Source organism: Rhinopithecus bieti, unplaced genomic scaffold (assembly GCF_001698545.2).
Source record: "Rhinopithecus bieti isolate Rb0 unplaced genomic scaffold, ASM169854v2 scaffold_64503, whole genome shotgun sequence".
In the NCBI taxonomy this organism is placed as follows: domain Eukaryota; kingdom Metazoa; phylum Chordata; class Mammalia; order Primates; family Cercopithecidae; genus Rhinopithecus; species Rhinopithecus bieti.
In genome coordinates, this window is record NW_016825208.1 from 745,668 (window position 1) to 769,282 (window position 23,615).

The 23,615-nt window shown below is 48.2% G+C and overlaps 2 protein-coding genes across 4 annotated transcripts; one reads left to right on the forward strand and one right to left on the reverse strand.

Annotated features, from left to right (window-relative positions):
- Positions 1–352: 352 nt before the first annotated feature.
- On the reverse strand, positions 353–7,398 carry PRR3 (proline rich 3). 3 transcript variants are annotated; one of them, XR_001883529.1, is made up of 5 exons: positions 6,649–6,802; positions 5,858–5,920; positions 2,582–2,762; positions 1,941–2,231; positions 353–1,684 (listed from the first exon to the last, which is right to left on the reverse strand). XR_001883529.1 is itself a non-coding variant. In XM_017862865.1 (4 exons), the coding sequence occupies exons 1-4, from the start codon at positions 6,752–6,754 to the stop codon at positions 1,578–1,580; spliced, it is 567 nt and encodes a 188-aa protein (XP_017718354.1). In that variant the 5' UTR covers positions 6,755–7,398; the 3' UTR covers positions 353–1,577. The 3 variants fall into 3 exon arrangements, 2 of the variants coding, with proteins under 2 accessions (XP_017718354.1, XP_017718355.1); XM_017862865.1 differs by lacking the exon at positions 2,582–2,762 and having other exon boundaries at positions 6,649–7,398; XM_017862866.1 differs by lacking the exons at positions 2,582–2,762; positions 5,858–5,920 and having other exon boundaries at positions 6,649–7,398.
- Positions 5,948–23,615, forward strand: GNL1 (G protein nucleolar 1). The gene is made up of 12 exons (XM_017862864.1): positions 5,948–7,976; positions 8,392–8,557; positions 8,917–9,053; positions 9,193–9,344; positions 9,462–9,533; positions 10,547–10,754; positions 10,925–11,020; positions 11,764–11,958; positions 17,495–17,673; positions 17,751–17,913; positions 18,189–18,329; positions 18,715–23,615. Exons 1-12 carry the CDS (start codon positions 7,904–7,906, stop codon positions 18,954–18,956), a joined length of 1,824 nt encoding a protein of 607 aa, XP_017718353.1. The 5' UTR covers positions 5,948–7,903; the 3' UTR covers positions 18,957–23,615.

A 23,615-nucleotide genomic window follows, 5' to 3' on the forward strand; every position in this document is an offset into this window, starting at 1 on the left:
TATCTCTAGTGCTTAGTATATTGCCTGGCCCATAGGCACTCTGCAAATTGCTGCTGAAAGACTCTATCATTACCACTCCATAAACACAAATTCTGCCAAGTAAAATATTTAAAAATAACTCCGCGGACACCTGGCCTTTCCTTTTTCTTACAAAACTTTGCCCTTGAACATAAGGCAGCTTGGTCTGGTTGATGCCTACAGGCCAGTGGAACCTCCACTGGTTTTTTCAGCCTGGAAGAACCTTAAGCTTTGTCATTCCCCATCACTAGTGTGTATGAACTAAAGAATGAGCTGACTCCACCAGGTGAGAACAGCTTCATCTGTACCTCCAGAGATGACTAGAACACAGGGATTAAAGAAAATGCTGGTTTCTACTGCATTTATTACTAATATAAAAAAATGTTAAAAAGAAAAAAAAAACAAAACACCTCATTCTCAGTTCTCCAACAACTCTCATTTCTCCCTCTTGCCAGTACAACTCCTGACCTGTTTCCTCAGGGCCAGTTCAAAACTGAACCTGTTCACTGCTGTTTTCACAGAAAACAACCAGTGCCAGGGATGTAGGGGAAGAGGGTTGGAAGAAGGCGACAGTACTGTCCAGGTTCCACCCAAAGATAGGCAAGGTGGAGATTCACAGAATTCAAATGAAAGGACTGGTGGTCTCACAATGACACAGTCTAAATAAAATGGGCTGGAAGGGATCTAGATAGGATAAAGCCATTGGAGGCTTTATAAGACATCTCATGGGCCTGTGTCAGACCCAGAGTAACCAACAGGAGAAGAATGGGGAGGGCCAGGGAGGCAGTCTGATGGAAAGTTCACAATTCTTCCATGTTGGGAAGTGGGAAAGTCCAGAGGGCGTCAAGCGCCTCACTCGTTTTGGCAGGAAAACTTATTCTAGTGCTGGGAAGTCACAAAAATGCCACAGACACTGAGAGAGGCTACAAGGGGATGCACAGTTTCACAAAGCACGGTGATCATAGACCACGGCGGTGGGGATCATGCTACTGACAGAGAAACTACGAAATCCAAAAGCAGGGAAAGTGGCCTTTTAGGAAGTAACTCTGCACCAGTCACCCAAACTTGACCCCAGGTTAGACAACCTGGCTGAGTTTCACAAGCAGCTGACAACATTGGGGGTAGGGAATGTCACATAAAAAGGACTTAAAACAAGCAGCTAAAAGAAGGGAATGGTAGGAAACCGCTCCAGGGCTCTCAGGAATTGAGGGCAATACTGGGGAACAGGTGGACAGATGCACAAGAAACAGCACCAAAGAGGTTTCCTGTTCAGCAGTCATTTGATGATGGGAAAGAAGATCCAGGAGGCAACTTAAGGGAGCAAAGATGGGTCCCGAAGGCAAGTCTCTAAAGGCTGGATCAGAAGAAAGTGCGTACACTGCGCACCAGTGACGCAACACAACTCTGGACCCCAAACTGGGGAGGTGGTGGATGGGGTGGGTGTGTCACTGACTGAGGGTGTTGGAAGAGCCTCACAGTAGCCATTACAGGGCTACAGAGAAATACATGGCTGCTAGGTCACAGAGAGCTCCTTCCAGCCTGGATGGGAAGGCACAGTCTCACAGAGGAGGTCCATTGACGCCTGGATGGTAGAAGGCACAGAGGTCCTCATATCGACAGTGACCCTTTTTGGCAAAATGTCGGCAGACAGGGCGGTCGGATTTGTCTGTGAACAAGTGAAAATTAAAGTTAAAAATTTGAGCAACAAAGAAAACAAATATGATGAAAAGCAGAGACAGGAGAACTGATTTTCTACCCCCTACCATTTCCAGGTATTTTGGAATGGTAGTCTTTCTCCTGGGAGAAATAACGCTCAAGTCTACTTCTGCTTCAAAAGCAAAAAGGAAAGCCCAGAGATCATGAATGATCTTCTGAAAATTAGGTCACTCTGGGAGTAATGGGCATAACAAAATGGACCTCACCTTCCATAACCTGGGGGTCATCCTTGGGCGGGCAGGTATTCTTGATAAGAGACCAGCTTTTGAGCCTTCGAGGGTTTCTCTGTTCTTTGTGAAAGCTTCCCCTGGTGGGACCCCCATGACCTGGCCCCGGAAAAGGAGGTTCAATATTGACTCCCCACCAACCACGACCATATGGGCTAGACCTGGGGCCAAGGCCTCTCCGAATTGGGCCTCTACCCCAAGGAGGAGGTGGGAGACTCAGCAGTGGTGGAATCAGTGGTCCCCTTGATCCTGGAGGACCTCTGTGAAGAGCTGGAGAGACAGAGAGAGAGAGAGAGAGAGAGAGAGAGAGAGACAGAAAGACACAGAAAGGTGACCAATGGGCAGCTGAATCCTGATAAGCCCTGATTTAAAAAAATTTTATTGAAGAACAGCATACATAAAGACACACCAGTTTTAAGTGCACAACCCAATTATCACAAAGTAGACACACTTGAGTTTCCACCACCAGGTGAAGAGATAAAGCCTTATTAGCACCTCAAAAGATCCTCCCCTTGTGCCCCTTTTCCCATTACCCACCCTCCTCCCCAAAGGTAACCACTATCCTGACACCATAGGTTAGTTTTTGCCTGTTTTTGAACTTCACAAAAATGGAATCATACAGTCTGCATTCTTTTATGTCTGGCTCCTTTCGCTCAACATCATGTTTGTGAGATTCATCCAGGTTGCCTGTAGCAGTAGTTCATTCATTTTCGTTGCAGTGTAGTCCCATTGCATGCATACACAACAACTTATTTATCCATTCTACTGATGATGGACATGTGGGTGGTATCCAGTTTGGGGCTATAACGAGAAATGCCACTATAAACATTTTTATACATGTTGTTACACATACGTATGCATTTCTGTTGAGTATATACATAGTAGAGGTATTGCTGGGTTATAAAGTATATGTTATGCTCAAGTTTCACACATAATGCCAAATTTTTTTTCAAAGTGGTTATACCAATTTGCACTCTCACCAGCAGTTGTCCTATAGCCTTGACAACACTTGGAATTGTTAGATTTTTAAATTTTGCCATTCTGGTGAGTGTGAAAAGTGGTGGTTATTTTGTTTGGTTATTATTATTTATTTAATGAGAGAGTGGGTCTTGCCACAGTGCCCAGGCTGGTCTTGAACTCTTGGGCTCAAGTGATCCTCCCACCTTGGTCTCCTAAAGTGCTGGGATTACAGGCATGAGTCATCATGCCTCGTTTTGTTTGCTTTTTATTGTGGTAAAAAACACATAAAATTTACCATTTTAACTATTTTTAAGTGTACAGTTCAGTACTGTTATGTATATTCATATTGTTGTGAAACAGATCTCCAAGTTTTTGTTCGTTTGTTTTTTGAGATGGAGTTTCGCTCTGTTGCCCAGGCTGGAGTGCAGTGGCGTGATCTCGGCTCACTGCCACCTCCACCTCCTGGGTTCAAGCGATTCTCCTGCCTCAGCCTCCTGAGTAGCTGGGATTACAGGTGCCCACCACCACACCTGGCTAATTTTTGTATTTTTAGTAGAGATAGGGTTTCACCATGTTGGCCAGGCTGGTCTCGAATTCCTGATCTCATGATCCACCTGCCTTGGCCTCCCAAAGTGCTGGGATTACAGGTGTAAGCCACCATGCCCGATCTCCAAAAGTTTCTTATCTTGCAAAACTGAAACTCTGTACCCATTAAACAAAACTCCCCTTCCTCTGTCTTCCTTCCCCCAGCATCTAGTAACGTAGTAACGACCACTCTACTGTTTCTTTGAATTTGACTTTATTTTTATTTTTTGTTTTGACAGTCTCACTCTGTCATTCAGGCTGGAGTGCAGTGGTGCAATCTCGACTCACTGCAACCTCTGCCTCCCAGGTTCAAGCAATTCTCATGCCTGAGCTACCTGAGTAGTTGGGATTACAGGTATGCACCACCATGCCCAGCTAGTTTTTCTATTTTTGGTAGAGACGGGGTTTCGCCATTTTGGCCAGGCTGTTCTCAAACTCCTGACCTCAAGTGATTCACTTGCCTCGGCCTCCCAATGTGCTGGGATTACAGGTGTGAAGCACCACGCCTGGCCCCTGAATTTGACTTTAGACACCTCAGATAAGTAGAATCATACACTATGTCTTTACTTAACATAAAGTCCTCAAAGTTCATCCATGTTGTAGTATGTGACAGCATTTTCTTCCTTTTAAGGCTGAATAATATTCCATTGTATGTACACACCACATTTTGTTTATCCTTCCATCAGTGGACATGTGGGTTGCGTCCACCTCTTTGTTATTGTGAATACTGCTGCTATGAACATGAGTCTGCAAATATATCAAGACCCTGCTTTCCATTTTTTTTTTTTTTTTTTGCTATATACCTGGAAGCAGGAGTTCTGGGGTAGTTCTATTTTTAATTTTTTTGTCATATGGTAGTTCTATTAGTTTCACCATTTTATAATCCCAGCAGCAGTACACAAGAGTTCTAATTTCAAAGTGGTATATTTTTATCTTGCATTTACTTGACGATTAATGATATTGAGTACTTGTTGATTAGACCTTTAGTTCATTTAGAGCTCCATTTTAATAAGGTGTCCCTTTTTTTTTTGTCAATTTTTCAAATGGCTTGTCTGGAAGAGTCCTTTATATATTATAGATACAGGATCTTTATTGGTTATATTTGTTGCAAATATCTTCTATTGTATGGCTTCCTGTTAATTTCTCAATTGTGTTATTTGTCAAGTTTATATTTTCTTTTCTTTTCTTTTTTTTTTTTTGAGACAGTCTCACTCTATCACCCAGGCTAGAGTGCAGTGGTGTGATCTCGGCTAACTGCAACCTCCGCCTCCAGGTTCAAGCGATTCTCCTGCCTCAGCCTCCTGAGTAGCTGGGATTACAGGCGCACACCACCACATCCGGCTAATTTTTGTATTTTTTAGTAGAGATAGGGGTTTCACCATGTTGGTCAGTCTAGTCTTGAACTTCTGACCTCGTGATTCACCCACCTCGGCCTCCCAAAGTGCTGGGATTACAGGTGTGAGCCACTGTACCTGGCCGCAAATTTATATTTTCTAACGGAGTTCAATTTATCAATCTTTCCTTCATGGTTAGTGTGTATACCTACATTTCTTGTCTGTTTAAAAACTCTTAGCTACTCTTAGAAAATACATTTACTTTCTAGAATAATTATTCTCTTACCTTTTATACTTAGATCTACAGTCCATTATACAATATGATTATGACTACAAGGTAAAATTCCATTTTTTAACATGAATATCCAATTGATCCAATATCATTTATTGAAAAGATCAACTTTCCAGTTCCATCTTCATCATAAATGAAGTGTCCACACATGTATCGGCCTGTTACTGGACTCTTCGGGACATAAGTCCTGTTGACTTATGTCTATCATTGTGTCCAAACCGCATCATTGTAACTACTGTAGCTTTATAGTCTTTTTTCCTTCTTGTTGTTTTTATAGACAGGATCTCACTATGTTGCCCAGGTGGCCTCAAAAATTCCTGGGCTCAAAGGATCCTCCCACCTCAGCCTCCTGAGTAGCTGGGACCACAGCCATATGCTACCATGCCCAGCTTACAAATCTTGATATTCATAGTACGCCCTCCCACTTCAAGATTGTTTTGACAGTCTCTCACCTTGATATTTTGCATTTCCCTATAATAATGTGTATTTCCACAAAAACATTATGGGTGTTCTGATTTGGAATGCATGAAGTCTATACATCAATTTGGGAAGAAGTGACATTTTACAACATTGAGTTTTTCAGTCAGCAAATATACAACTTCTCTCCATTCATTTAGGGATGGAATCCCTGATCTTTTGATTTTTAAGTCCTTCCTGGGTTTTATCCCCTCCCTTGCTGTCTTATCCGCGACCTAATACAAGGATCAGGGCCCCTTCCTCCTCACCTGACTTAGGGTCGCCAGGTTTTCCATTGGCCATGGGGGGAGGGCCCAGAAGGCTGGGTGGTCCTAAGAGCAGACATGAAAATATGGTCATCAGAATGGATTAAAGGACTGATGATTCTGTTCTTAGGCGTTTTTCTTGTATTACTCATTTCTTAATTCAACCAGTAAAGTCAGGTATATTTTCAGCAGTCTTAGGAGTTCTCATCCCATCTATCTGCCCTTTTTTCTGCAAAGCCGTTTCAGGGTTTGCAAAAAGTAGATATTCAATCAAAGGGGATAATGCAGGAAAAGATACTGACGTTTTCTTTTCTTCACCGTACCGTCGCTATCCAAAACAACCTAAGTGTCTCCAGACATAAACCAATCCCTCACCTTAACTGCTGGCCAGTCAGTTCTCTTCTCCTTTCACTCGGCCAGAGGACTAATTTAGAGAAAGCAGCACCTGTACCTTTTCAGTCAAAATCCGGATACAAACTGTCAACCCAGTCATCGCAATCTGCAACATCTCTACTGCCCCTTTCCCCTACTGTTCTGCGGCTGCGCAAAAGAGCTCTTTACTCTCTCCACCCCCGCCTTTTCCAGAAAGGTTTGGGGCCGTATTGAGGTTGACGGTTCCAGTAAGAGACCTCCTGGTTCAAGGCTCCATTTGGGACAGCCCTGCTGCCACCCCTACCCAGCGCGTGCGCCCTTCCTCCTTCCGTTACAGCCCCCTCCTTCGCACCTTATTAGCCCCTAGCCCTTCGCCCGGACGGGCTTGACAGGCATGTGCACATCCCTCCCTGACCCCTCACCGATGGGACTCCCATCCTCCTCATCTCCAGTCTCTTCCCGCTCGGGCAGTGGGGGTTGCTGCTGTGTCGGTGGCTGGTGCTGATTCTGCTTCTTTCGTTTCGGCATCGTGGCTGCGGCAATGGCTGCAGCGGGATTTGGAGGGTAGTGAGGAAGGGGCACGCGGGGATTCTATTTCCGCTTCCGGGGGGTCGGTGGGCAGCAATGCCGAAGCTCCCACCATTTAACTTCCGGAAGGTTGCGGAGAACATCTGGGCGGCCGCATTCTGGAGTAAACTGCCTCCCTCCGTCTCTGCCAGGCATGGCAGCAACCTCACACCTTCCCTTTCCTGCGTTTCTATAAATGCTTTGAAAAATTCTTCTTCCCTCGCTGGAAAACACCACAACCAGCTCCTCAGAGTGTGTCACAGAGTCAACAGGCTCTCGGGCCAGAAGGCCTGAGAAGAAGACTGTCGCACCGTAAGATCGCCACATCCGGTCCTCGGTTACTATGGTAACAGCTGCAGGCACAACTTTGTGCCCTTTGACCTCCCTCCAAAAGTCGTTGTCCCGCCTGGGTTTCCCTTCTGGCCAGCTTTTGCACTTCTGATCTGTAAACCTGCTCCTTATCATCGTTCCCACAAGGAATTTGGGTCCAGCAGGTCGGCAGCCAGGACTCTTCAGACCGCCGCCCTCCCCTAAAGACCTCTGACCGTGCCCTCGGTGTAGCCCAGCAACTTGGCTTCATTCCCGGGACGCACAGTCTCGGCTTTCCACTAAGGTCAAGCCCGGGGGTTGGGAGTGTAGCCTCAGCGTGTCCACTCCCCCTCTCCCCAGGTAGTAGGCCCCGCCCTCCGCTCCGCCGCCCCCTCCAGGTGAGTGGTAGCTTCTCCCGGGAGCGCAAGGTAGTGATGACACGCGCTCCCCCCTCCTTCGAACGCGAGTTGGTAGCGTCCGTGACGGAGTTAGCCTGGTCCTCCCACGCGCGCCTCCTTCCTCGCTGCCTGGGTGCTCTCTCGGTGCCACTGGCTCTCACGTGCCAGTAGCCCACCCCGCATCATCCTCTCGCCTCGCTCCTGGAGGGAAGTGACTGTATCTCCCCTGTCTGCCTTCCATCGCCGCCGCGGCGGCAATTCGGTCGGGCCCGCCCGCTGACGTCACCTGCTAGCTCCGCCTCCTCTAGGGTCCCGGGCCCCTGCGGCGGGGACTGCCCCGGGGGGCAGTCAGTTGAGGCGGCAGGAGCTCGGCGGAGGGCGGGCCAGGTGACTGGTCCGGGCCATGCCGAGGAAGAAGCCCTTCAGCGTGAAGCAGAAGAAGAAGCAGTTGCAGGACAAACGGGAGCGGAAGAGAGGTCAGTGCGGGAGCTGGAGGAGGAGGCGGGGCTCGGGCTTCCGCACAGCTGGAAGGAGGGGTGTGCCCGCTGCACCTCTGGGGGTCGTGGGAGGGGGTCGTGGGACCGCGCCAACCCTGGAGGCCTATCGCGGAGGGGATCTCCCACCCCACCCCCTCACATCTGGAAGGGGTGGGGAAGGATGGAGAGTTGGGGGAGGGGAATCCCTCCAGCTCGCACGGGGCGCCGTCCCCACTGCTCCCTGGAGGAGTGATTCCTCCCCACGCACATCCGGGAGGGTCCCGAATAGGGTGGCTGGGAGGACGGAGCGTCGGAAGAAGTTGAGTGGGATGAAGGAGAGTCAGACTGGTAGGGGAGAGGGTCTTATGGCCCCTGAGAGCTGGCCAGCACTGGCGTCACCGGCCCCTCCCCGCAGGGCTTCAAGATGGGCTGCGCTCCAGTTCCAACAGCCGCAGCGGGAGCCGGGAGCGGCGAGAGGAACAGACCGACACCTCGGACGGGGAGTCTGTGACCCATCATATCCGCAGGCTTAACCAGCAGCCTTCTCAGGGGCTGGGTCCACGAGGCTACGACCCAAATCGGTGAGGGTGGGAGGGGGCGCTGGTCCCGGCTTTCCCGCCTACCCGGAAGTCAGAGCTTTGGGGGAAAGCGGGCTGCTACTGGTGAAGACGGTGGGCCTGGGATGCCACAGTTCTCCGCTAGCCACTCGGCTCCCCAGTGCGGGCCACAATCTTGCTTTCCAGAGGGGCTGGAGAGAGTTGGGCTTTTAGAAGGAGGAGGCTGAGTATTGCCTGAAAGAAGGACTTGGGGGAAGGCTGACTTGAGAGAGGAGACTTGAACGACGAGAGAATGCTTTGCGAAGTTGATTGTCCAAGAGGGGAGAAAATAGGAGTTTGTGGCCACAGGATTGCGCTGGATGTCTCCGTCCCTGTTCCCTTAGATACCGACTGCATTTTGAGAGAGACAGCAGAGAGGAGGTAGAGAGGAGAAAGAGAGCAGCCCGGGAGCAAGTTCTACAGCCGGTCAGTGCTGAGGTGTTGGAGCTGGACATCCGGGAGGTCTATCAGCCTGGCTCAGGTGAGTGAGAGCAAGACAAGTATTGGGCTGGGGAAGGATTTTGGAAAGGTAAGAGCCGAGTGTGAGGATGGAGGGGTCTGGGATGTACTCTTGAATCCTGAAAATTCCCTCACACTTGGCCTTTTTCCTGATTTCCCAGTTCTGGACTTTCCTCGACGTCCTCCTTGGAGCTATGAGATGTCCAAGGAGCAACTAATGAGCCAAGAGGAACGGAGCTTCCAAGAGTATCTTGGGAAGATTCATGGGGCTTACTCCTCTGAGAAACTCAGCTACTTTGAGCACAATCTGGAGGTGACAGTGTACTCTAGGGACAGGAGTGGGGCATAGTGACCAATGGTCAAATTGGCTTGGGATCAGGCTTGAGAGGGACTCTGTGTTCAGGTTCTCTTCCTGATCTTGTCTTTTTAGACGTGGAGGCAGCTGTGGCGGGTGTTAGAGATGTCTGACATCGTCCTGCTTATCACTGATATCCGACATCCAGTGAGTACGAGGAATAAGGGCCAGCAAGGAGGAGGAGGGAGAAAGGTTTTTCAGGGGCAAAGGTCAGAGGCAAGAGTTGGGAGACAGAGAGGTATCTATCTTCCTGTCTTTCTGACCTCTACCTAGTGCTGATGTCTGCAGTTAGGAACTCAGTTTTTTATTCTCTCTTATAGCCTGTCACTCCTCCCTTGGCCAGCTCACTCTCCTCTTCAAAACAGCTATGTCCTATCCTTTAACTCATCACAGTTAGACCAACAGAAAATCCAAGTGTGGAGCTCCAGGGATTCTATGAATGCAATTGGGGGCTTCCTCCTGCCCAGCCCAAAGATGCCCTTTCTTCCTTATCTCATTTCTCTAGTACTGCCGCATCAGTTGCTACAGAACCCACCTGAAATCGTAGAGTAGTAGTTAAGGCTGTAGACTGCTGCTGGACTGCCCTGTATGAATCCTAGCTCTGCAACTTCACTCTTGTCCTCCAGTGGGAGAAAGGGAGGTCTGTGAGGACCATTTAGGTTGGAGGTCCTTAACAATGTGTACACACACACGTACTGACACATACATCATGTGCACATCAATATACACAGGCATGTTTGCACACATGTTCACAGTCACATTGTTAACACACGAACACGCACACATGTGCATGTACTTGCATGTGTACACACTTACATAGTTGTGCGCACACAAAAGCAGACTAATTGTTACCCTAACCCCCATCCCTATTTCCGATCCCAGCCTTTACCTCAGTGTGCTAAGTGATGCTGTTTCCTTGTCTTGTTTTGGGTTCATTTCCATCTCTAATCATGACCTATAGGAAGCCCCCTGAGACTCAGAAATATTATTAACCCCTGTTTTGTCTTCCTTTTTCAGTTTGGCTGGTTTATAGTTTTTAGCCCAGAATCTGCTACCACCAGGGCCTTGTCTCTGAGCTATGCCTGCTAAGTGGGGAGCTGGAGGCAGAGAACTCTGGGTTGACTTTTCACTGCTCCATCTTCTTATCAACCCTGTCCTAGGTTGTGAATTTCCCGCCAGCACTTTATGAGTATGTGACTGGAGAACTTGGGCTGGCCCTGGTGCTGGTTTTGAACAAGGTGGATCTGGCCCCGCCAGCTCTTGTGGTTGCCTGGAAGCATTATTTCCATCAACACTATCCCCAGCTCCATGTCGTCCTTTTCACCTCTTTCCCTCGGGACCCCCGCACCCCACAGGACCCTAGTAGTGGTGAGTGGGCAATGAGAGAGGGCAGCTTGGGAGAGGTGAGTTGGCAGGGGACAAAGGGGAGAACAGAGAGGCTTGTTGATAAGGAGGCACCTGGTCTTGGGCCTAAGGGTGGTGGGAGAGATGAGAGGCCTAAGCCTGTGTGCCAATCCTTTCGTGCCTTCTGATCTCAGTCTTGAAGAAGAGTCGGAGGCGGGGGAGAGGATGGACTCGGGCACTGGGGCCAGAGCAGTTGCTGAGAGCCTGTGAAGCCATCACTGTGGGGAAAGGTATGTGGCCCTTAGAGGAGGGCTGTAGGAGGACATGGGGGAGACCCAAGACGCAGAATCATTTTGCTCACCTTTCCTGAAGCCACCCGCTGTATGGTGGAGATGTGCAAGAGGCCAGGGGAAGGGACAGAATAAGGAGCAGACTGGCCGGGCGCGGTGGCTCAAGCCTGTAATCCCAGCACTTTGGGAGGCCGAGACGGGAGGATCACGAGGTCAGGAGATCAAGACCATCCTGGCTAACCCAGTGAAACCCCATCTCTACTAAAAAAAATACAAAAAACTAGCCGGGCGAGGTGGCGGGCGCCTGTAGTCCCAGCTACTCCGGAGGCTGAGGCAGGAGAATGGCGTAAACCCGGGAGGCGGAGCTTGTAGTGAGCTGAGAGCCGGCCACTGCACTCCAGCCTGGGCGGCAGAGCAAGACTCCGTCTCAAAAAAAAAAAAAAAAAAAAGGAGCAGACTGACCTGATGGGACGAGAGACAGCAGGTAGTCAGGAGCCTCAGTGGCTTCCTGCCTTTAGCCTTCCCAGTACTTTTCAGAAGCTCAGAGAAATGTGCATGATTCCAGGGAGGGTGGGGTCAAGTGACTTTTGGGAGATTCTCTGACCTGCTCTTGTTCAGGTTGGCACTGTACAACTTCAGAGGGTGCCAGTTACATAATCTGTGCAGGCTGCAAGGCACAGTATGTGCCATCATACACAGCAGCCCTGGGGAGGACCTCTTTAATCTTCTCCTTCTTTGAGCAGTAGACTTGAGCAGCTGGCGGGAGAAGATTGCTCGGGATGTAGCAGGGGCCACCTGGGGTAATGGCTCCGGGGAGGAGGAGGAAGAGGACGATGGCCCAGCAGTCTTGGTGGAGCAGCAGACTGATTCAGCAATGGAGCCAACTGGCCCAACCCGAGAGCGCTACAAGGATGGGGTGGTGACCATCGGCTGTGTGGGTAAGGAAGTGGCAGCTTGTGCGTGGTGGCCTCCAAGGAGGTACAGAGTTTTCGTATTTGGAAAAGAGAGAGGGTGATCATGTTTCATTAGGCCCCAGGGTGTCTGAGGGGTGATCTCTGCCAGTGGCGGTGGGCAAGGCAGAAGAAGCATCTGCTGCAGTGGAAGGATCATTGACAGCCTGGGTTAAATTCAACCTCTTCTCAGCTGTGAAGTCTTGAGCAAGTGATTTTGCTACTCTGAGTCTTAGTTACTTTGATTTTTTTTAAAAAAGGCCATTGATACCTGATTAAAAGAATGGATGTGGGCCATTTGTGAGAGCTCATGCCTATAGTCCCAGTGCTTTGGGAGGCTGAGGTGGGAGGATTGCTTGAGACCAGGAGCTCAAGACCAGTCTGGGCAACATAGTGAAACCCCATCTTTACAAAAGATAAAAAAAGTAGCCAAATGTGGTGGTGTGTGCTTGTAGTCCATGTTACTTTAGGGGCTGAGGCAGGAGGATCACTTAGCCCAGGAGTTCAAGGCTGCAGTGAGCTGTGATTGTGCCACTGCACTCCAGCCTGGCTGACAGAGTGAGACCCTGTCTTTAAAAAGAATGGATGTGAGGAATGACGGGAATAGTGTTGAGAGAGTCTAAGAATATCTGACAAATAGTGATAACAGTAATAATTATTATTGTTAAAACTTAGTGTTTATATGGTGCTTACTATGTAACAGACACTGTTTTAAGTGGTTTATATAAACTGTTTGAGTTGTAGTAATTAGTCTGTAGTACAATGATCATCAAATCATAGTAGGAGCTCAGCAAGTATTAGTTTTCTTCTAGGTTTTAACCCTTTAAGTTTGTTGCCAAGGAGAATCTCCTCTTAAGGGCTTTGTCTCAGCTCACAGTGGAGGAAAAAGGAATGTATCATTAGGACCCAGGGCCTGTCTTCATTTAGGGTAGGAGAGGTAAGAAGAGACCTTGGACAAGTTGTGGCATCTGAGGTGATATTGGAAGCAAAAAGGGCCCAACCCAGAAGAAATTAGGGAATGTGGAGTACGTAGTTGGACTCCTTGGAAGTGCCCTGACTTATCTCTTAGTGTCCTTTTTGTCTTTGGAAGAACCTGCCTCATTGCTCCTCTTTCCAGTCATTTCACCTGGCTGTCCCTTCCCTGACTTCTGCTCCTAGGCTCCCCGTCACAAGGAGCCTCTGTTCCCTCTCTTAGCAGGCTCTGCTCTAGCTGGTCTCTATTCCAGGTGGTGTGAGAGGGAGTTTGCTGTGGCACAGGCACCTCTGAGTTTGGATTTCCTTCCAGCTCTCATTCGTTTACCCATTCAACAAATATGTACTGACCGCTTACCAGGTGCCAGATATTCTAGGGATGGGACATACTGCTGTGAAAATGGCAGAAAGGTCTGTACATTCATGGAGCTTATTTTCTTGTGAGTAAATAGGTTTTGTGATCCGAAATCATGTAGGGGCAGTGAAGGCAATAAAGCAATGAAAGAGGATAGAGAGTGACTGAGAGGAGAGGTGCTCAGGGAAAACCTCCCTGAGGAGAGAACTGGTTGATGAGATGAAGTGAGCCATTCAGAACTGTGGGGAAAGGGTCTTGAGGAAGGAATGGGCTTGGAGATTCTAGGACCAGCAAGAGTGCCTGGAGGATTGAAGTATGGGAGCCAGGATAGAGTATTGGGAATGAGGTCAGCAAGATCACCAGGGCCCACATCATGTAGAGCCCTGAGGCTGTGACAGCCATTTTGGATTTTATTCCAAGTCTCATGGGAAGCCAGGGGTAGCTTTTGATTTTTTTTTTTTTTTTTTTTGAGACGGAGTTTAGCTCTGTCGCCGGGGCTGGAGTGCAGTGGCCGGATCTCAGCTCACTGCAAGCTCCGCCTCCCGGGTTCCCGCCATTCTCCTGCTTCAGCCTCTGGAGTAGCTGGGACTACAGGCGGCCGCCACCTCGCCCGGCTAGATTTTGTATTTTTTGGTAGAGACGGGGTTTCACCGTGTTAGCCAGGATGGTCTCGATCTCCTCACCTCGTGATCCACCCGTTTCGGCCTCCCAAAGTGCTGGGATTACAGGCTTGAGCCACCGCGCCCGGCCTGGGGGTAGCTTTTGAACAGCAAAATGATAGATTTGATTTTGTTTCTTAAAAGTATACCTCCTGAGTAGAGAATAAATGATGGGGGATGGGCAAGAAAGGGAGCAGAGAGAGCAGTTGAGGCTATTTCAGTAATCTAGGAGAGAAATAAGAGTTGCTTAGAGTAGGATGCTGGAGCTGGAGGTGGTGAGACAGGGCCGGAAGCATGATATATTTTGAAGGCAGAGAAAATGAGATTGCTAATGGTTTGCGGTTGGCACATGAAGGAAAGTGAGGATAAAGAAGGACTTCCAGGTTTTTGTCTTGAGCAACTGGAAATACTGAGATGGGAAGACTGGGGGAGAAGCAGATTTGAAGACTTTGGGGAGGAGAGGGGAATCAGAAATTAAATTTCAGATTCTTTTTAAATGTCCCTAGTGGAGATGTTGAACAGGCAGTGGGCAAGTAGTCAGCAGCTTAGGGGAGAGAAGAGGACAGAAATTTGAGTTTGGGAAAGATTTAAATTTGGGGAGCCATTGATGGATATATGTGGTATTTAAAACCACGGGATTAGGCTGGGCACAGTGGCTCACGCCTATAATCCCAGCCCTTTGGGAGGCGGAGGCAGGTGAATCACCTGAGGCCAGGCGTTTGAGACCAGCCTGGCCAACATGGCGAAACCCTGTCTCTACCAAAAAATACAAAAAATTAACCGTGTGTGGTGGTGCATGCCTGTAGTCCCAGCTACTCAGGAGGGTGAGACAGGATAATCGCTGAATCCTGGAGGCGGAGGTTACAGTGAGCCAAGATCATGCCACTGCACTCCAGCTTGGGCAACAGAGCGAGACTTTGTCTCAAAAAAGAAAAAAAAAAGCCATGAAATTGGATGAGATGTAGGAGAGAAAGGAAATAGGTAGAGAAGAGGAGGTCAAGGATTGAGCCTTAGGACAAGCCAGCATTTAGTTGGGCAAAGGAGAGTGAGAAGGAAGAAAACCAAGGGAGTGTCCCAGAAGTCAAATGAAGAAGGTGTTTGAAGAGGGAAGGAGGGATCAGCTGTGTCAACTGTTGCTGACAGGCCAAGTGAGAGAACAGAGACCTGCTCAGCGGGCTTGGCAATGTGAAGATCCATAGTTTCAGTGGGGCGGAGAAGCCAAATTGGAGTAGGACCATGAGAGAAGGTGCAACAACTTCACTTAAAGTTATGTGAAAGGAGCCTGACACAGTAGCATCCATACTGCACAATTTCAGTTGTATCAAGTTTGAAAGCTGCAAAATTAAGCTGCATTGTTGAGAGATACACAGGTCATAAACTAGAGAGAAATGTAAGGAGTGGATTCTCTTAAAAGGATAAAGCTCACATGTGTAGAGGGAGAGGATTATGATCAAGAAGGATGAATGGAGGCCGGGTGCGGTGGCTCATGCCTGTAATCCCAGCACTTTGGGAGGCTGAGGCAGGCGGATTGCTTGAGGTCAGGAGTTTGAGACCAGCCTGGCCAACATGGCAAAACCCTACTTCTACTAAAAATACAAAAAATTAGCCGGGCGTGGAACCGTACGCCTGTGGTCTCAGCTACTCAGGAGGTTGAGGCATGAGAATCGCTTGAACCTGGGAGGATGAGGTTACCGTAAGCCAACATTGTACCACTGCACTCCAGCCTGGGCAAAGGAGTGAGACTCTGTCTCAAAAACAAAAGTAAAAACAAAAAAAGGAAAGATGGAACGTGTGGTCACACACTGGGTGGTGTCGGGTTCATCAGGCTGCACATATATGTTCTGTGCATTTTTTTTTTTTTTGAGATGGAGTCCCGTTCTGTCGCCCAGGCTGGAGTGCAGTGGCTGGATCTCAGCTCACTGCAAGCTCCGCCTCCCGAGTTTACGCCATTCTCCTGCCTCAGCCTCCCGAGCTCCGAACCCTTCGCGCAACTGCCACCTCGCTCGGCTAGTTTTTTTTTTGTATTTTATAGTAGAGAAGGGGTTTCACCATGTTAGCCAGGATGATCTCGATCTCCTGACCTCGTGATCCACGCGTCTCAGCCTCCCAAAGTGCTGGGATTACAGGCTTCAGCCACCGCGCCCAGCCTTCTGTGCATTTTTGTGTGTGTTATAGTTTACAGTTACAAAGAAGATAGCAGGAAGAAGTGGTGAAAAGTAGCTAAGTCTTTTAAGGAGTTTTCCTGCAAAGCGGACAGAGAAATGGGTCTGGTGGTGGTCATCAAAGGAGAACTTTTTTCTCCCTCCTTCCCTCTCTCCCTCCTAGATACTTCCATGTGTTGTAAAGATTGAGCACAGTGGTACATCTTTTCTTAGCCACAGTCAGCTCCCCAGGAGCAGTGCTGAATGGGCAGAACTGGATTTTATAGGGTTGGGATTTTTGCCACGTGAGTAAGATAGAGGGCAGAGGTGGGACCAGGGAGTTCCAGGTTTCTGAATGGGCCTGGCTGAGGAGCTGGATCATGAAATCTGAGTCAAGTAAGAAGAAAATTGAGGACACGAGTTGGGTATTGCATAGTGTTACTGTGTTAAGGTCAGGGGTCAAGGACTTACTGGAATGGAGGAACCAAAGTAAGTGAGCTGGAAAGATGAGTTGTCAGGGCAGAGAGGGTTGCTTGGAATTGAGGCTTTGGAGCTGTGAAGTGACAAGATGCAGGTATTACCACGGGAATGGGCATCTGAGGTGGGGTAAAGGAGATGCTCTGTAGAAGGGAGATAAAGGCACTGAAGTCAGCCAGAAATACAAAAACTGGTAGTGGTTTTGAGCAGAGTGGCAGTGAGTCCCAAGGCTTCCAGTTTTCTCCCTGGACAAGTCATCGTAATTATTATTATTTTTTTCAAGATAAGAGTTTCCCTCTTGTCGCCCAGGCTGGAGTGCAGTGGTGCAATCTCGGCTCACTGCAACCTCCGCCTCCTGGGTTCAAGTGGTTCTCCTGCCTCAGCCTCCCAAGTAGCTGCGATTACAGGTGCCCACCAGCACACTCAGCTAATTTTTGTATTTTTAGTAGAGATGGGATTTCACCATGTTGGCCAGGCTGGTCTTGAACTCCTGACCTCGGGTGATCCACCCACCTTGGCTTCCCAGAGTGCTGAGATTACAAGCGTGAGCCACTGTGCCAGGCCAAGTCATGGTAATTATGAGATGTGGATCACTGGTACTGGGTACTTACTATACTGCAGGCACTGACCCACACAAGTTGTATTGGTTATCTCATTTAATCCTGACCACCCTAAGGTAGGGAGGTGTCTGCGCTCTAAAATGAAGAAGCAGAGCTCAGAAAGTTAGTTGCCCTGACATCACAAAGCTGGTAAGTGGAAGGGCCAGGATTTAACCCTGGGAGCCCAGAGCATGATTTATATTCTGCAATACCATTTCCTTAATTTCTGAGCCTTAGTTCCCCTTTTACCTATAGGTATAGCACCAAGTCCCACCACAGAGTAAAAACCTGTTAAACATTAAATTTCCTTGCCTTCCTCAGGTTTCCCTAATGTGGGAAAGTCCTCGCTGATCAATGGGCTGGTGGGGCGGAAAGTCGTGAGTGTCTCCAGAACTCCGGGCCATACCCGATACTTTCAGACCTACTTTCTTACCCCCTCCGTGAAGCTCTGTGACTGCCCGGGCCTCATCTTCCCATCTCTTCTGCCTAGGCAGTTGCAGGTATGAGGGGGAGGGTCGGTAAGGGAAAGAGAGAAGGTGGGACATTGAGGAAGGTACTGAGTGCTCATTTCCCTTAGGTTCTGGCAGGGATCTACCCCATCGCCCAGATCCAGGAGCCCTACACCGCTGTGGGCTACCTGGCCTCCCGAATTCCCGTGCAGGCCCTGCTCCACTTGCGCCACCCAGAGGCTGAGGACCCCTCAGCGGAACACCCCTGGTGTGCCTGGGACATCTGTGAAGGTGAGTTCCATGTGCCTGGCTTCACCCCACCTGGTTTCAGCTGCTCTTCCTTACCTGCCTCGCCTTTTACCCTTCCCTGTCTCCTTTCCTCTCCTCAGAGATTCTGCCATTGATGAAGCTGCTGTCCACTCACCCCTAGATTTTTGTTGCGTAGCCAGTAAGATCTCTGGCCTGGAATGTTTTGGGGAAAACTGGAAGGACTGTGTTATGGGAGTGGGAATATAACTGGTATCTGGTTAATGCCTCCTCTTTCCATTATTCTTTTCTCCCTCCAGCCTGGGCAGAGAAACGTGGTTACAAGACAGCCAAGGCGGCTCGGAATGATGTGTACAGAGCAGCCAACAGTCTCTTGCGGCTGGCAGTGGACGGCCGCCTCAGCCTGTGTTTTCATCCCCCGGGCTACAGTGAACAGAAAGGTCAGAGCCCAAATATTCTTCCCTAGCCCCCTGCTATGGTATAGGTAAAAGGGTGTGGGCTTTGTGGCCAGAGAGCGAGAGGGTCAAACCTGGATTCTATACCTGTTGGCTAGCTCTGTAACTTAACATCTGAGATGTTTTCTGATCTGCAAACTGGGGGTAATAATTGACCTTTAGCATGGTGATTGTAACTATTGAAGTTGATGTGCACAAAGCTTCTGTTCAGCAATCTGCACATAGGAAGTTGAATGAATGGATGGATGAATGAATGCCAGCAGCTATAAAGATTATTGTTATTCCTAGTCTTTGCCTCTTCCCCATCTTTCTCTGGCTTTAGTTCCTTGCTCAAAACTCTCCTCCATTTTTTCTTGTTTTGGTTCCCCAGGCACCTGGGAGTCCCATCCAGAGACCACGGAGCTGGTGGTTTTGCAGGGCAGGGTGGGGCCAGCAGGTGACGAGGAGGAGGAGGAAGAGGAAGAGCTGAGCAGCTCCTGTGAGGAGGAGGGAGAGGAGGACCGGGATGCGGATGAGGAGGGAGAAGGGGATGAGGACACCCCAACCTCAGCTCCAGGGTCCAGTTTGGCTGGCCGAAACCCTTATGCCCTGCTGGGTGAGGATGAGTGCTGAGTTCCTCGCCCAGTGCCATCTTCCCACCCAATGTCTTTGCTTTTGGACTGACCTGGGGGTATCTCCCCTCTGCCACCCCAATTGTGAATAAAGATTGTTTGCTTTGTAGCCCCTTCCCCAGATGAACTGAGGTGAGAGCGGCTGTTCCAGGCTAACAGCTGTGGGAGGTTTCTCTCCTCTTCTCCCTTCTTTTTTCATGCATTCTCTTTGCAAGGGAAAGTTCTCTTAGGAGTTTGTTTAGTAGGTTTCCAGTCTCTGAAACCTGCTTCCTTTACCCACTCTCCCACTCTGCACTTTAGGAATCCCATTATCTACATGGGGAGGGGAGTTCTAAATTCAGCTCCCTTTTGGAGTTTGTGCCATTCTCCGATTTGAGCAGCAGCCCTGTGCGCCCCCTGCTGCCAGACCTGGTCATTCCAGGAGCTTCTGGGAGAAGCAACAGTAAGAGAGGAAGTGTCCCAAGCTGATGTCTCTAAATGAGATTTTTACAGGAATTGTTCAAATTCAGCAAATATTTATTGAGGGTCTATTGTGTGTCTTGACCTGTGCTGAGCACCAAGCATATAAGGATGTACCACTGAAGCCTGGCCATGATCAAAACCCCACCTTCAGGCACCCAAGTTTTTGGATTAAGAAGGGTGAATGATGTTCTGCAAATCCTGGGGGCTCATGCAGTATAATTCTAGGTCTTCATGTTGATATAAATTTTTAGTTAAGGCAAAATGCTTGTGAAAATGTCGATTTAATGTGTACGAGTAGAGTTTTAATTGCGAACAACTAGCGTGCACATTTATGATTTGAGCAGAATAGCCCTTTAAGTACAGTGTTAAGTTTCATTATTTAAAAGCCTGGCAGCTGCGAGTATATGAGGCACATAGGGGTGGGCACAGAACCAGCCTCCTGAATTCCATTTACTCTGGTTTGGAGGTGGAACAAAGATGACCCAGTGCAGGGTCAGAGCTAGAACCTAGCAGGTGGCCAGAATCATTTTAGGGTTTCACCTCAGCATTGCAGCAGAGATCAACTCTCTCGTGAGTCAGGGCACCTTAGGCCTTGCTGTATATCCCTTTGTTAAGCCAGCAACTAGACTCCTAGATTTAATTCTTTTAGAAATGGAAGAATGAGCTTTGTTTTACTGACTGCCAGTGTTGTCTATATTGGATGATAGCAAAAAGTGTAGTTTGACAGGTTGACCACCAGATGGAGGAGTGAAAAGTACTAGACTCTGCTCTAAAGCAGATCCTTTCAGGATCTGAGTCACTGGGCAGTTTCTCCAATGTGAGCAGACAGACCCTGTTAACCAAGGAGCAAAGGAAAGTATATTTAAAGAGGCTGAGGTGTTTGGCCACATATTCCTTTGTTCATCTCCATTGGTCTCAGTGAGGACATAACCCCTGGAATTCACTCCAGTGCAAAGTTTAAATACTACCAGCATGATTTGTACTTGAAGGTTTCCCAAAATGTGCTAGACAAGAGAAAAGGTCCCAGCTGAGAGAAAAATCCACCTGTCTCCCATCTGGGGCTCTTTACCCTCACTGATAGAAAAGGAAAAGGGGCCCAAGCTAAGCTTACTTTGAGGGTTCATGATGTTCAGAGATGCTCAGGGGACTTCTCTGCTCTGTCCTCTGGTGAGGACATTGGATTCGTTTCCTCAAAATGTGGAGAGAAAGGAGAAAAATCAATTCTATTTGTACCTCTGCTGCTTGTGCTGTTTATCTTCGCTTGTCTTTTTCCACCTCAAGGGTTTCATCAGGGGCATTTGGGAGAGTCGAGGGGTGGGGATGAAGAGTTGATTGGGAGCTGAGGAGGGGGTTTTTTTATGCTGAAGACCTGGCAGGAGGCGACTCCTGACACCCCCACAGGGCTAGACTGTAAAACCTCTTACCAGGCCTCTATCAGTGACTTGCTGACTCTGTAGGATAATAGCAACAGGAAAAGAACTGAGGGACCTGCAGATCAGGATGAATAGGGTCCCAACACCAGTGCTGAGGCTGAGGTTAGAACTGACTACAAAGACACAGGAAACCAAGGGCCCAGTCTCCACTCCACGCTGAAATACCCTTGTCCTCGCACCCTCTTGTCTGGGTCACGCCTACTACGTGAATACTTGACTATGGAGGTCTGGGGCTCTGGTGGCTTCCATAGCTGGCTAGTCTCTTGATGGAGAGAAAGCAGGGCTTCTCTCATCCATGCCGGAATCTCACTTAGATGTCAACTTCCAAGTTTCCCTTTTTCCAGATGGGATTCTAGTCCTGGTTCTGGAACAGGGTAGCTGTGTGTGGTCCAGGATAGTTCAATTATATGGGCCTTTGTTCACTTATTATAATCATTGATACAGTCAACAAAAATTGGTTGAAAGCAATATATGCCAAACATTTGTCCCTGAGTTCTGGGACAATAACCAAAATTGAATAAGGCAGTATTCTACCCTCAAGGAATAGAAAGTAGGAATAGAATAATAATAATAATACAATAGCTCTATAGCAGTATGTAAACTATAAAAGCATTATGTTAACATGTATCTATTGAACTGTCATAACTGAATAAGGTGGTTAGTACCATAATTACCCCAAGGATTCATTCACTCAGAACATTTGTTGAGCAATTACTATCTGCCTGTCACTTCCAAGTGGTAAGTGAGATAGAAATGGTTCTTTGTGGAGCTCACAATTTATTGGGAGAATGGAAACGGACAATTACAAAAAAAATGTGATAAGTTCTGGGAGAAGGGTGGTGGTACAGGATCCAGTGGGGTAGTGGTGGCTCCATATAGGAGGGACCTTGGGATAGTGATCAGGAAGGAGTGGGGGACAGGACTAGAAGCTGCATTAGTATATCAAGTTATGTCAGACTGCCAAAACAAAACAAACACCAAAAATCAGTAGTCCATGGTAAAGAATTGCTGTAGGAACAGCCAGTAGGGGGGTTAAACTGGTGTTGGTGAATCAAGGGAAGCCTCCTAGAGGAACAGATGTCTGTGCTGAGGCCAAATGCTGGGCAGGAGTTAGCCAGACAGAGGGAAATAGCATTCTGGGCAGAGGAGGCAGCAAAGGCAAGGAACATACAACTTTGGAAGACTGTAACTTGTTCAGAGGCAGAGGGTGCAAAGGAGAAATGAGGAAAGGTGAAGCTGGAGAGGTGGGCTTGGTCCAGCTCTTCCTGGGCCTTTTTAGCCATGTTAAAGATTCAGACTTTATCCAGAGAAACATTGAACTTTAAGCCTAAGACTGAAAAGGTGAGAATTGTGCCTTAGAAAGAGCACTATAATTGCAGTGTGGAGACTGGTTTGGAAAGGGGAGAAATCAGAGGCTTTTACAGACATCCCAGGGGGAGAGAATAAACACTAGCATTAGGGTAATGGAAGATGGAAAGAAGAGAAATGGTTTCATGGGTTGCTTAGGAGATAGAAATGACATGTCTTGGGATTGTTTTGCCATGTAGGGGAGAGAGACACGTCAAGAGTATACATCCTGTTTCTGACTTGGCAACTGGGTGTGTCATGGGTCTGTTTCCTGAGACAGTTGTCTACAGCCATACCACCGTGAGCGCCCTGGATCTCATCTGAGACAGTTTATGCAAATGGAGCTTGGGGAAAGAGAGGTGGCTGGAAACAGAGATTTGGGCATCATCGACATACAGGTGTGGGGAGCAGAGAAGGCTGAGGAAGAAAGCAGGAAACATATAAAAGGAGAGCAGGGAAAGGATCCAGTGAGACAGGAAAAAGCTAGTAACATGGTGTGATGAAGCTAGAGGAGGAAGGAAGGAAGGGCGGTGTGGAATGCTGCTGATGGGTGTGATGGGTGGTGGCACGGAGAATGAAGAATATCCACCAGCAACGAGAGGGGCCTCCATGGTCTTGGTGGGAGCATTTCTTTGGAGAGGTGAAATCAGAGGCCCCAGATGTCAGAGGGTTAAGGAATAATTTGGAGGAAAAGAGTAAAGGCAGTGGAGGTGAGGAGAGAATTTTCAAAATGGCAGTGATTGCAATGAAAGAAAAAAATGGAGGGAGTAGAGTATATGCAGTTGAAGTTTTTTAGTTTGGAGTGTGTTAACATGATGTTAGGAAGAAGGATCAAGTGGAGGAGAAAGGTGAAAATGCGGGAAGGTGGGGCTTAGTGATGGAACAAGCCTTGGGGACAGGTGGGCGTGGTACTGAGAGTCCCAGTGAGGGGTGTGCCCTCAGGCAGGCGCCCATGGCTTCTGTTACGGAGGGAACAGCGCTGACATTCAGCTGGTTCGCACTGGTACGGCTCAACCAGTTGTTAAAACATGTCTGCTCCAGTGTCAGTAATATACAAGTAACTGCAATAAGCAGTAAAAATTATAAATTCTAATACAAACTCAGTTCAAGCTAATTAGGAGATCGCCACAACCATTGGTAAACGGACTTCCCGCTGCATTTGTGAAGCTTTGCAGCGCTATCTGCCGGTGTCGTGCATAACTGCAGGCTGAGAGGCTGCTTTGCGCCTTCATCTTGAAGCACTTTGAAATTGCCTGTTTAAATTACCTTGGAATCGTGGAGTTGCTACTGCTTCTGAATAGTTTGATTTTATTGTTAGTGCATTGTCGTTCTTGTGTCAGTAGCAAATTTCAGTGTTTTAATATTTACAAATACAAAAATTTTTAATAAAATATTAAAGCCAAACTTGAATGAAGAGA

Coding starts and splice junctions, on each gene's coding strand:
- PRR3 (XM_017862865.1), bottom strand. CDS start 6,754: ATGCCGAAACGAAAGAAGCAGAATCAGCACCAGCCACCGACACAGCAG. Junction 5,921..6,648: donor GGAGGATGGGAGTCCCATCG/GTGAGGGGTCAG, acceptor GTCTGCTCTTAG/GACCACCCAGCCTTCTGGGC. Junction 1,685..1,940: donor TGACCCCCAGGTTATGGAAG/GTGAGGTCCATT, acceptor ACTTGTTCACAG/ACAAATCCGACCGCCCTGTC.
- GNL1 (XM_017862864.1), top strand. CDS start 7,904: ATGCCGAGGAAGAAGCCCTTCAGCGTGAAGCAGAAGAAGAAGCAGTTG. Junction 9,345..9,461: donor ACTTTGAGCACAATCTGGAG/GTGACAGTGTAC, acceptor TTGTCTTTTTAG/ACGTGGAGGCAGCTGTGGCG. Junction 18,330..18,714: donor GGGCTACAGTGAACAGAAAG/GTCAGAGCCCAA, acceptor TTGGTTCCCCAG/GCACCTGGGAGTCCCATCCA.